This window comes from Pseudopodoces humilis, chromosome 2 (genome assembly GCF_049639895.1).
Source record: "Pseudopodoces humilis isolate 2021_Gansu_Grassland_sample_001 chromosome 2, ASM4963989v1, whole genome shotgun sequence".
Taxonomy (NCBI): domain Eukaryota; kingdom Metazoa; phylum Chordata; class Aves; order Passeriformes; family Paridae; genus Pseudopodoces; species Pseudopodoces humilis.
Genome location: NC_142201.1, coordinates 86,261,695 through 86,271,892, shown reverse-complemented (window position 1 = coordinate 86,271,892; position 10,198 = coordinate 86,261,695). Strand labels below are relative to the sequence as shown.

At 48.1% G+C, this 10,198-nt stretch overlaps 1 protein-coding gene across 2 annotated transcripts; it reads right to left on the bottom strand.

The window, feature by feature from the left end:
* Positions 1-64: 64 nt before the first annotated feature.
* ITFG2 (integrin alpha FG-GAP repeat containing 2) lies at positions 65-10,091 on the bottom strand. 2 transcript variants are annotated; one of them, XM_005531024.3, is made up of 12 exons: positions 9,976-10,091; positions 8,592-8,687; positions 8,108-8,149; positions 7,101-7,278; positions 6,657-6,796; positions 6,103-6,251; positions 4,920-5,014; positions 3,075-3,125; positions 2,522-2,613; positions 1,898-2,015; positions 1,148-1,321; positions 65-998 (listed from the first exon to the last, which is right to left on the bottom strand). In XM_005531024.3, the coding sequence occupies exons 1-12, from the start codon at positions 10,069-10,071 to the stop codon at positions 856-858; spliced, it is 1,374 nt and encodes a 457-aa protein (XP_005531081.2). In that variant the 5' UTR covers positions 10,072-10,091; the 3' UTR covers positions 65-855. The 2 variants fall into 2 exon arrangements, with proteins under 2 accessions (XP_005531081.2, XP_014115254.2); XM_014259779.2 differs by lacking the exon at positions 8,108-8,149.
* Positions 10,092-10,198: the final 107 nt, after the last annotated feature.

The window sequence follows — 10,198 nt, the reverse complement described above, 5'->3', positions numbered from 1 at the left end:
CAGCCAGTGGAACATCACTTCCAGCCCACCTCCTTCAGCTATAAGCACTCAAAGCATGACACTCTCCACAAGAAGAGGCAAGAGTTTATTGTGGGAAGGCCAAGCTCTCATAGCACCACAGATCCACAGTTAAGTCAGACTGGTCTTACTGACCACTTCACAGCTGCTTTGTTAAGTCACAACCTTCTTTGGGATCACCCTGCCCAAGATGATGGAGACAAGCAATGACTCTTGACAAGAGCTGGGTTTGCTGGAGCTGCTATCTTTCCACACCTTATTAGTGCAAGTTGTGCATATCTCCAGCTACTCAGAACAGGTGATTTCTGAGAAACTGCTTGGTAGAAGAGCAGCAGCAAAGCAAAGACAAACAATGCATGGCTCTATTTTAAATACACCTAAGTGGAAGAAAAGGCCTGTGCCTGCACCCTAAATCAGTTTTTCCATCTCCAATTCCTGCACTGTGACCCTGCTAAGAACTCAGAAGTATTCACTCAAGTACTTGTAAGAATAGGTCAAAATGGAGACTTAGCTCAGTTGTTCTCTCCATCTGTGACCTCATGGCTCCTTCACAGTGACCAGTGGAGCACTTCACTTAGTGAGGAATGTGGAAACCGGCAACAGAAGGCCTATGTGCAGGATCCTTGGCCCTTTCTGTTCTTGTAGCTGCCTCAGCTAAAGGCAGACCAAACCATCACATACAGGCAAGCCTATAGCCAAGAACAACCCTTCACAGTCTGTAGACCCTTTCCTGTTTGGAAGTTTTGACAAGACAGGGAAAGAATAGTCATCCTCATCAGATGCCCAAATTCAGCTGCAGAAGAGCTTGTGCTGGCATTAAAGATGTCAGCTTTCTTGTTATGAGGGATCCTGGACGCCACTGCAGTGGGCAGAAGAATCTGTTCCAGCAGGATCCTGCAAGGGGCTGCTGAGATGGTATTTTTCAGGAAAATAGAGTGTTTTTTGAATCAGGTTTTTGACAGCAGAAACATCGTTTCTATCTAAGGAAAAGACAGAAAACCAGTTAAGCATTCTCATCAGGCAGTGTGAAAGCCTCTTCCTCAAGAAATACTCTAGTTCCCAGCACATCATCTGCCAGCAGCCCTTTCTCTCTTTTGTTCTGTACATCCTCTGCTCTTTCTGCACTCACCTATACCCAGCTGCTGCAGCAGACTTCCAAACTCTGGATCAGAATCCAGGATTTTCAACAGGTTGGTGGACTCCATTCTCTCCAGCTGCACATCCCAGTAGATGTAGATCTTCTGGCTGAAGCTGACATAAACAAGGCAGGGACTGTTGCTCCCCTCTTTGCATGCATACAGGCCTGCAGAAAGCAGAAGTGTGGAGATGTGACTACTTCCAAAAGGAAAGAGAAAGCAAATAATTCACATTTCATGAAGAGGTACCAAAGCTGTTAGCAGAAAACAGCAACCACCTGGGCACAGGTATGGGCCTGGATAGATAAAGTCCCTTTGAGACAATCCAAGAAGCTATCTCTGAACAGCATGAAGCTTGAGGATTTGCAAGCTGCTTCTTGCAGGTCTGAGAGAAGACCTGCAGAGCCAAAACTCAGGCTGGTTCCATCGGCTCCCTATCTCCACTTAAGAACAGCTTAAAAGTCTCCAAATTAAAAAAGCAGTGTGGAGGACAAGAGACAACTTGTAGTACCTCCAAAAAGGACAAGGAAAAAACCCCAAGCCACCACAGACAAGCCTCAGTATCACTTTCTCTCACCCTTACTTTTCCCAGATGCCACCAAGGGGAAAGACTAGCTGGGCCTTCTGCAATATGCGCACAGGGAAATTATTCAGGCAGACAGAAGATCTGGGTCTCCTAGATGGGAGTAGTAGCTTTGAGGGGAAAATGCTGTGATGGCTGGCTTTGTAGTCAGGCTTCCCACCTGCACAGAAGGCACTGACATTCTCGTCTGCTTGGAATCTGGCCACAGTCCGGTTGTGGTCGATGATGTACGTCTGACCATCCCACGCACAAGCAATCACCTCCTCGTGCCCATTGCCCTGCAGGAAAGGGAGGACTGCACATTACACAGATGTTACCTACTCCCAGGGACAGCAAAGACTCTTTCTTGCTGGTTCAGAGACACAACACTAATGTCTAGATGCCACTTCTGGACATCTCATCCAGGTATTTCACACTTGGAGCTCATCTCTCTTCTATATGGCAATCCCTGCGTACTGAAAGAGCTTTTAGATAATCGGGGTATTAGCAGTGAGCAAAACCATTCAGCTTTGCAGTGAGACTGAAGAACAGCTGGGGGACAAAAGTTTATAAATGGATAAATGGATGCTGGGTCTAACAGGCAGACACAGCTCATTCTCTTGCAGCTGGGCAGACTGACCTCAGTGCAGAATGTACTACTACAGGCAGAACATTCTGTGTCATCCTGAGATAATCCCAGCCTTTTCCAGCTGAGCCATACTCCTTCCACCCTTTCTATATTCATATACACAAAGCCATGCTGAGTTTCTGTCTTCATCTCTCCCAGCCTTACTCAGATACTCACAGTAACATCCAGCTTTTCCAGAGCAAAGAGCTGGTGATCAACCTGAACAGACCAGAGCAGCTTGTCTGCTCCCTCCATCAGTTTCAGTGTTCCTGAAGAACAAAGAAAACAACTGTCTTGAAAACAATAAAAGAGAGCAAGATGCTTGCTAACACTAGGCCCTGCTCCTTCAACACTCAGGGTTGCTGAGAATTAGTTGCTAACAGCACAAGCATGGTCTTGGCTGCTAAATCCATACTGGACACTTGACCCCACCTACCACGCTCCCATTATCCAGATATACTGCAGCTGTACTGGGCAGGGCGCACTGGCCATGAGAGGGTGGAACATAAACAAGCATCTAGCCTCACAGTGCTCTCTGTGCTTCCATATAAAATGTGTCAGCATGAGTCTTTGAATCAAATTCTCTTGCCTGACCCTTGAGGAGTTTCTGAAGCCCAGCTTCCATTTCTTTTAAAAATCAAAAGCACTGAGCCCCTAGTTCCCTGTTCTGAATTAGTGACAGGCCTTGGCTGCCCCACAGGTCTTCTTCCAGGACAGTGGCAGGACTTACCATCCAAAGTACAGAGGGCAAAGAGACCTGAGCCACTATTCTCACTGGAGCCTGTAAATGCAAAAGAAAATTACTGGAGCTTATGACATTTTTTAAACATCGTCCTCTCCCTCTCCTGAAAACAACAGAAAGATCCAAACCAAACTGATCCATGCTGCCTCCTCCCCTCCCAGCTGTGTGCAGGAGAGCACCGACAAATGTCACTAATTCAATCTGAAGAGGAGAGTCCCCTGAACACCTGAACCCTGCTGCTTCAGCCCTTCAGTAAACTCTACCTAGCTACTAAAGAAAGAAGACGTGCAAGGTCAAGTTTTAAAAATATGACACTCCCAGAGAAAAGACTGGAGCTGTATTCAACTAAAGCTGCACGTAATCCTTTCAGTGACAATATAGGAAAGGCACTGGCTGCCTGAGGAGGAGCCCAGGAAACCTGGCAGCCAGGAGCAAGCCAGCAGAGCTGCAAGCAAGCAGGCAGTTTCCCCAGAGTAGGTTAACAACACCAGCCTACCTCCAGTGCCCATAGACAGCTCCAAGCTACAGCCCCCTGAACACTGCCAGGCTGCAAACAACCCCATTCCTGCAGAGCAGCCTAAAGCTAAACCCAGCTGGTTGGGTGCTTAACTGCCCCAGTGACATGCACCCAGACAGGCTCTGATCCAAGAGATCTGCTGTGTGCCCTTTGGAAAGTGGTCAGCATGGCACTCTTCAGCTGTTCCTTTACTGACAGTCCAGCATCAACGGGCTTTTTTACAGCCTGCTCTCCATCCCTTATTCTGTATGCCTTCATATTTCACAGACATCTCTCAACAGATACAAGGCTTCATATGCAGTGAAATAATTGATTTCATGCTCTGTTGACCATGTTGCTCACAGCAGCATCAGAGATGCTGAAAACATGACAAGCTTAGGAACTGGGCAGGAAAGGTCCTCTGAGGAACGGGAAGAGGGTGGAGTTCAGTGGATTGCTCTTGTTCACAACCTCTAATTACACTGGACAGCCTGAATCATTCTTGGACAGCACTGCAGGAGGCAATACTTGGGCAGAGCAAATACAAGAAAAAGTGATCTCTGCTGGAAGTTTTCTGCCTTCTATTATGCCCACACACTCCAAAGGGGAGTGAAAGCTTATTCTCCAGAGGCACCAAAGGAGGGTTCAGCAGGTGCACCAGGCCCAGGTCAGAGCACAAGGACTTACAGGAGGGAAGCAGTGCCAGTGTGCAAGAAAAGTCTGGGCACAAGAGCAGTGTGTCAGGGCTCAGAGAAGCTGGCAGCTGTGCAGACTTTAGATACAAGACCTGAACACAACACAGTGGAAGAAGACAGAGGACAATGATAGAGATGAAATATGGAAGCAGCTCTGGAGAGGTTGGGGCTGCACAGGAGAAGGAAGAGCAGGCCAGAGCCACCAAGAATTGAGATTCAAATGCTGAAAAGCAAGAAAAAAGATGAGGCTGTGGGAAGGAAGAGATGCACCTAGGGAATAAAAAGGAGGCATAAGCTACAGCCATGCAGAAGCAAGGATCAAGGACATCTGTAGGAGCATGGCATGGCAGCTGTTCAAATGGACTAAATGCAGGTCAGCAGAGGCTGCAGAAAAACTCTTGTGCTGAATGAAGGACAAGGGCTACCTAGGGAAGGACAAAGGCTATAAAAAGCTCACATGCAAATATCCAACTGTCTTTCTTTGGGAGCTGGCTAAGAGAAGCTGAGATCCCCGTGTTCTTGCAGCTGCCTCTCAGAGTTATTTTTCTAGCACAGGATATCTGATTTCATTCTCGACTGATATACTGAAAAACCATCAGGGGCAACTGCTGGGCTGGAGACCCCAAGCTGCTGATCTCTCACCTCTGGCAATGCTACCAATCAGATGAGTGGAGACGTTCTTGTTGTGAATCCGTCCAGATGTCTGGTGTAGAATCACATCTCGAACAGGGGCCTCACTAGGGAGAAGAAAAAGACAACAGGGAAAAGTTAAAGAACCATGCCTGGGACTGTCTCAGAACAATTTCGGGAGCAGTGTATTCCAAAGCTCTAGAAATCCAGACAGTTTGTGAACAGGTTGAGCCCTTTAATGGTAAAGGAAGAAAACACATGTCACTCCAGGTATTAAAGAAATGCACTGATTTTTAAAAACACAAACCCAGAATGATTTAATGCATAAAAAAAAAAAAAAAAGAAAATTAAAAAGAGCTCAAAACAAAATCAGTAAGGCCTGTATTCCAATAAAGGAAAAAAAGGACAATTTTTATTGTTAGTGTTACATAAGCCTGGCTGCTTTTCTCTCACAAAATATCTGCCCAGACTGAACAGGTTGGTGAGAGACCACATGTGGACCTGGCTTCTGGCTAACAGGATACCATTCCACTGAGTTCTCTAAGACATCAAGGAGACTTGCCTAGTTCCCCTCCTGCTGCAGTTGTTTGTGTCTGCCTTGAAGTCTGACAGAACACCACAGAAGCACCCAAATTCCCCACCATGGTCCTTCCAGCACTAACACACTAACAAGCATCTCACTGCTCATCCTGGTTGCTGTGGTTGTGGTTTACAGCACTGGCTGCCAGGGGACTCATTAGGGAAACTTCTAATTGCCTCACCTGCAGAAAACAAGTGAACGAGCCCGGTTTTATCCAGGGCTTCAGATGTCTTTGGTTTGGCCCAGTCTCACAACTGCTACCCTGAAATCTGATGACTTTTCTCTGGAAATCTAGGTCATCCATTTCCCTACCTTAGCTCCCAGTAGTGAGGAACCCTCAGGGAGCTGGTTTTGCTACTCTCCTTGCCCAATTCAAGAATAGAGTGGGATAGAAGCAAAGCAGCAGTATTCATCTTCGTGATAGAGACATGAAGAGTGTTTATTGAAGCTTGGGTGCAGGCGGGCTTAAGTGATGAGGTGCCAGCAGCACAGCAAGTCACTGAAGAAAGGACAGCGACAGCACCTCCTACTTCACAACAGTGATGTGGTGGCACCCCCTCGTAACAGGCATCCACAGTGGCATGTGCTCATGTGCCCCTGCAGAAACACCCTCACCTGCTTGTGGCAGATTCATCCCTTCCCGCGGCTGCGTCCCGCTGCTCCGTGTCCCAGGTGCACAGCAGGATGGCATAGCCACAGCCTGGCTGTGACACCATCAGCTCTGGTGAGCCATCAGGGCCTGGGTTCACAGACAGGCTGTCCACCTACAGTGGCAGAGGAGAAACAGGGGTAGAGTCAAAAGCTCCAAAAGGTTTACAGTGCTCCCTGCAACTAAATTTGAATATGGCAAATCACCTGATAGAGCTGAGCAGCAGCTGAACAGCTGGAAGCAAAATGTCCAAGTTCAGTAAATGGTAAATGGCTGGTTCCCTACCAAAAGCCACTTTTAAACAACACTAGTATTTCCCACTAATGCTCTCCCATCAGCCAAGAGCAACTGCTTCTCAGACCAGCTTACCAGCTGTACAGAAAAATCACTGGGAAAATCTCCTCCCAAGCCATTGACATGACAGCTGTTTTGTTCATAGGACAGATTCTGTGCTTCTGCTCTTGAAAAAGCCACCTCTTGAGGACTGACAAGTACTGTTCCGAACATCCTTTTTCCTTACCTGACCTTCTAGAAGCCATTTCTTCAACAGGATCAACTGCCCAGAGACATGGTCTGAATTCTCTGACGAGTCCTCCCAGCGAAAGGCACGGACCACCCTGTCAGTGTAACCCACAACCAACTCACACTTCCCATCTCCATCTGCAGGGAAGAGAGAAAAACAGATGGACTCTCTCAAGCCCTAAGAGCCCAAACACACAGAAAACACTCTGCTGGTTTCGATAGTTAGCATCCCTGAAGACCCCAACGATGTAATGAAAGCTTGCACTTCAGAAAAATTCCTGAAGTTCTTGTTTCCCCCTTCCATGACTTGTCTGTGGTTTGTTGGAGTGTCTGTTTCAGCAAGACAGTAATTTCCTTCTGCAAGTCCCCCCCACCTTCTCTCCACACTGCCTCACACACAAACTCCTTCACCCTGCATTCCCACACCAGCTCTGTGGCTCACCAATGTCATTGATGAGCATGACCTTGGTGTTGGCAGGAATGTGCTGCTTGAACACTGGCTTCTGCTCTTCTGCCCCTGCCAACTCATGGTGGCCTGAAGCATCCGGGTGTTTGGAATTCAGGGAAGTCAGGTCGAAAAGATGAAACCAGCCTTCTGCACTCACCGCCACCACAAAATTCTGTGAGGGAAGAGAAAAACCTTCTGATTTTTCCTCTTTTAGGAAGTGCAGAAGCTGTCCCACAGCAGGGCAAAGGAGGACACAAGGGTAGATCAATCAAGATCAGTGACTGCTACAGAGGAAACAGGAGGCTTTTGGCCAGCACACAAACTTCTCTGCTACTGGCAGGATACAAACTTCTTGTTCATCTTTGCCAGACCACACTATCAAGCTGATATGTGTGCAATCCTCAAACAATGTGTGGCTTTCTCAATGCCCACGTCAGTTCTGCTCCCCACTAGTAGAAACACAGCTACAGTATTTTGGGCAGAGTGCTTTAACTGGGACCTTTGGACTCATTGGTCCTGACTTAACCCCCAGAAACAGCAATCCAACAAAAGGAGTCATAGTAGACCCAGTGGAATTTGCCTGGGAGTCCAGACTATTCCATGTCTCAGTCTTGTTTAGATGACCTTAAATGCACACAGCCAAGTGGCAGAAGGACCACAGCCCACAGCAGACAGCAGCCCAAGAAAGGCAAAAGCCACTGAGCAAAAGGAGCAACCCTCAAACCACCAAAGTCTCACAAGGGCACATGGAAATCAGAAGTGCTCTCTGAAGACAGGATGGATTTCCTTGCTCTCTAAAACCCACATAAGGCTCACAGAAAAACACCAGTTACGTATAAGCAGAGGAACAGTTTAAAAACAGTAATGCTAAAACTCTATAAGCAAAGGCAGATCCTACAGAGACAGCACTTCTGTCCTACTCACACTCAGCACATGACATGACCCTAATCTGAACACTTCCCACATGCCCTAGAGACAGCTGGGAACATGGCTCCTCTCACCTTTCCTTTATTGCACACATCTCCCACACGGACACATGTGAGCTGCAAAAGAAAACAAGGCCATCCATGAGAAAAGGCAACCCAGCCCAGCAACCTGGGATAAGCCTCTGCCCTACCCCCTCCTCTCCCATAAAGAATCTCTTGAACTCCTAGCAGCCTTTCGAGAGTAGAGTCAAGGGATAGAAACACAACTTGCCAGAGCCCTGGGGCAAAACCCACAGAGCAGGGTAAAGGTGGGACAGAAGCCCAGTTTCTATGTTTATCCATTTATTTGCTCTTCACTTCCAGCCCATGGGGCTGTAGGCAAAAGCAGGGTCTTGAAAGACATGAAAAATATCAGACACAGAAAAGACATGAAGGACATCAGAATGAGTTATGGCTGCCGTTCCTCTCCAGCCGACATATTCCTAGGCAAAGGACAAGGATAGCTGGCTGCACATGCACATAAAGGCCCAACCATTTAGAAATTTTGTCAAGAACTAACCATTCCTTGGCAAGATCGCACAGCCCAGGGCTTGCTATCATCATTCTTGTAAACATAGAGCTTTCCATTGGTGTCTCCCACCACAAGTTCATTCAGCTGTACAAGAAAATTGAGTTAGTAGGAAGAAATCCACAATTACATTAACAGCATTCCTTTAACAGCAAAAATTTCAGAATTCATATCTAAAATTCACTCTGGGAAGAAGCAGCAAAACAAAATGAGTTAGACAATCTTGAATCAAAATGGGAAGTCTGGGAAAATATAAAAGCCCTAATTTTATTCTTGCAGATAAAAGAGATGGAGAATGGCTCCTTAAAGCAACATCCTATTACCTACTGCTTCTCCACTCATTGTTTCAGAGTTGTGACACTGACTGTTTTAACATCCTGCTTGGATGCTAAAACAATCATCAATATTCCGTCTTCCATCCTTCAATCTAGATTAACTTGAATCACTTAAGGAAGATGATGCCAATGAAAAAATATAACCATCCAGAAGAGTGCAAGAACACTTACAACAGATTTACACAGGATGTTCAATCTCACTGCTGAAGGGGTAAGGGGATTTCAGAATGGTGACTATTTCTTTAAAGAAGATTTCTAAAAATCACTAGCAACCCACACTGATGTGACTTCTCCCATTATCCCATCTCCTGCATTATGCCTCTGTGTATTTAAATGGCATGCATGTCATAACTCCCTGCACACCTTACCCTACAAAAAAAAAAATGGGGAAATCTTTAATGATCTACTGCAGTGCTAGCCATGACACTTTCCAGGATAAGGCTGTAAAAAATCTTGACTGTTGAGGAGAAGAAACAGTTGACATGTAGCTGATTAAGCTAACCTCTTCCTAGTTACACACAAATCAAAACCAACCATATTTCAGGGGCTGACAGCAATACTCCCAATGCAGATCCATCCCATCCATGCATCCATCCAATCCCACGGGTCAGGAGACGCCGAGACTCGGCTCTATCCTGTTTGTGATCTGCTGTGCCCGGCAAAGCACCACTGCATCCCCACCACTGTGATAGGTCTATCGAGCAGAAGTTAAGCTCTCCTCTGGCTCTGGACCACTCAGGGCACATGGAATGGCGAGGGAAGCCCAGACCCGCTGCAGCCCAGCAAACATTCCCTTTGTAGAGCAACTCCTGGGGGGTTCTGATCGAAGCCCTGCGGCCCTCACACCGCTCAGGCGCCCGCCAAGCCCCGTGTGTGTCCCCAGGGCTGGAAGCGCCACGGCTCCTCCTGGCACTGCCTTGGGCCCGCACCAGCCGCTCGGTGCTTCCCCCCCAGCCCCGTTCAGGCCCCGGCTCCGAGGCGGCTCCGCGGGCACCCCCAGTCGGGCCCGCGGCCCCCTCCGCCCCACCCCGGGCTCGGACCGTGTCGTTGTCGGCGTCCCCCAGGCAGATGGCGTGCGGGAAGAGGCTGCCGGCGAAGTCCAGCGCCACGCACTGCACGTAGCTGACGGAGCGCATCCCGGCCGGGCCGCGGGGCGCAGGCGCGCCGGGAATGGCGGGAGCGCGGGGCGGGGCGGGGCGGCCGCAGAGCCCGCCTCAGCCCCAGGACCGCGCCGCTCCGAAAAACACCGCGCACCGGGAGGCA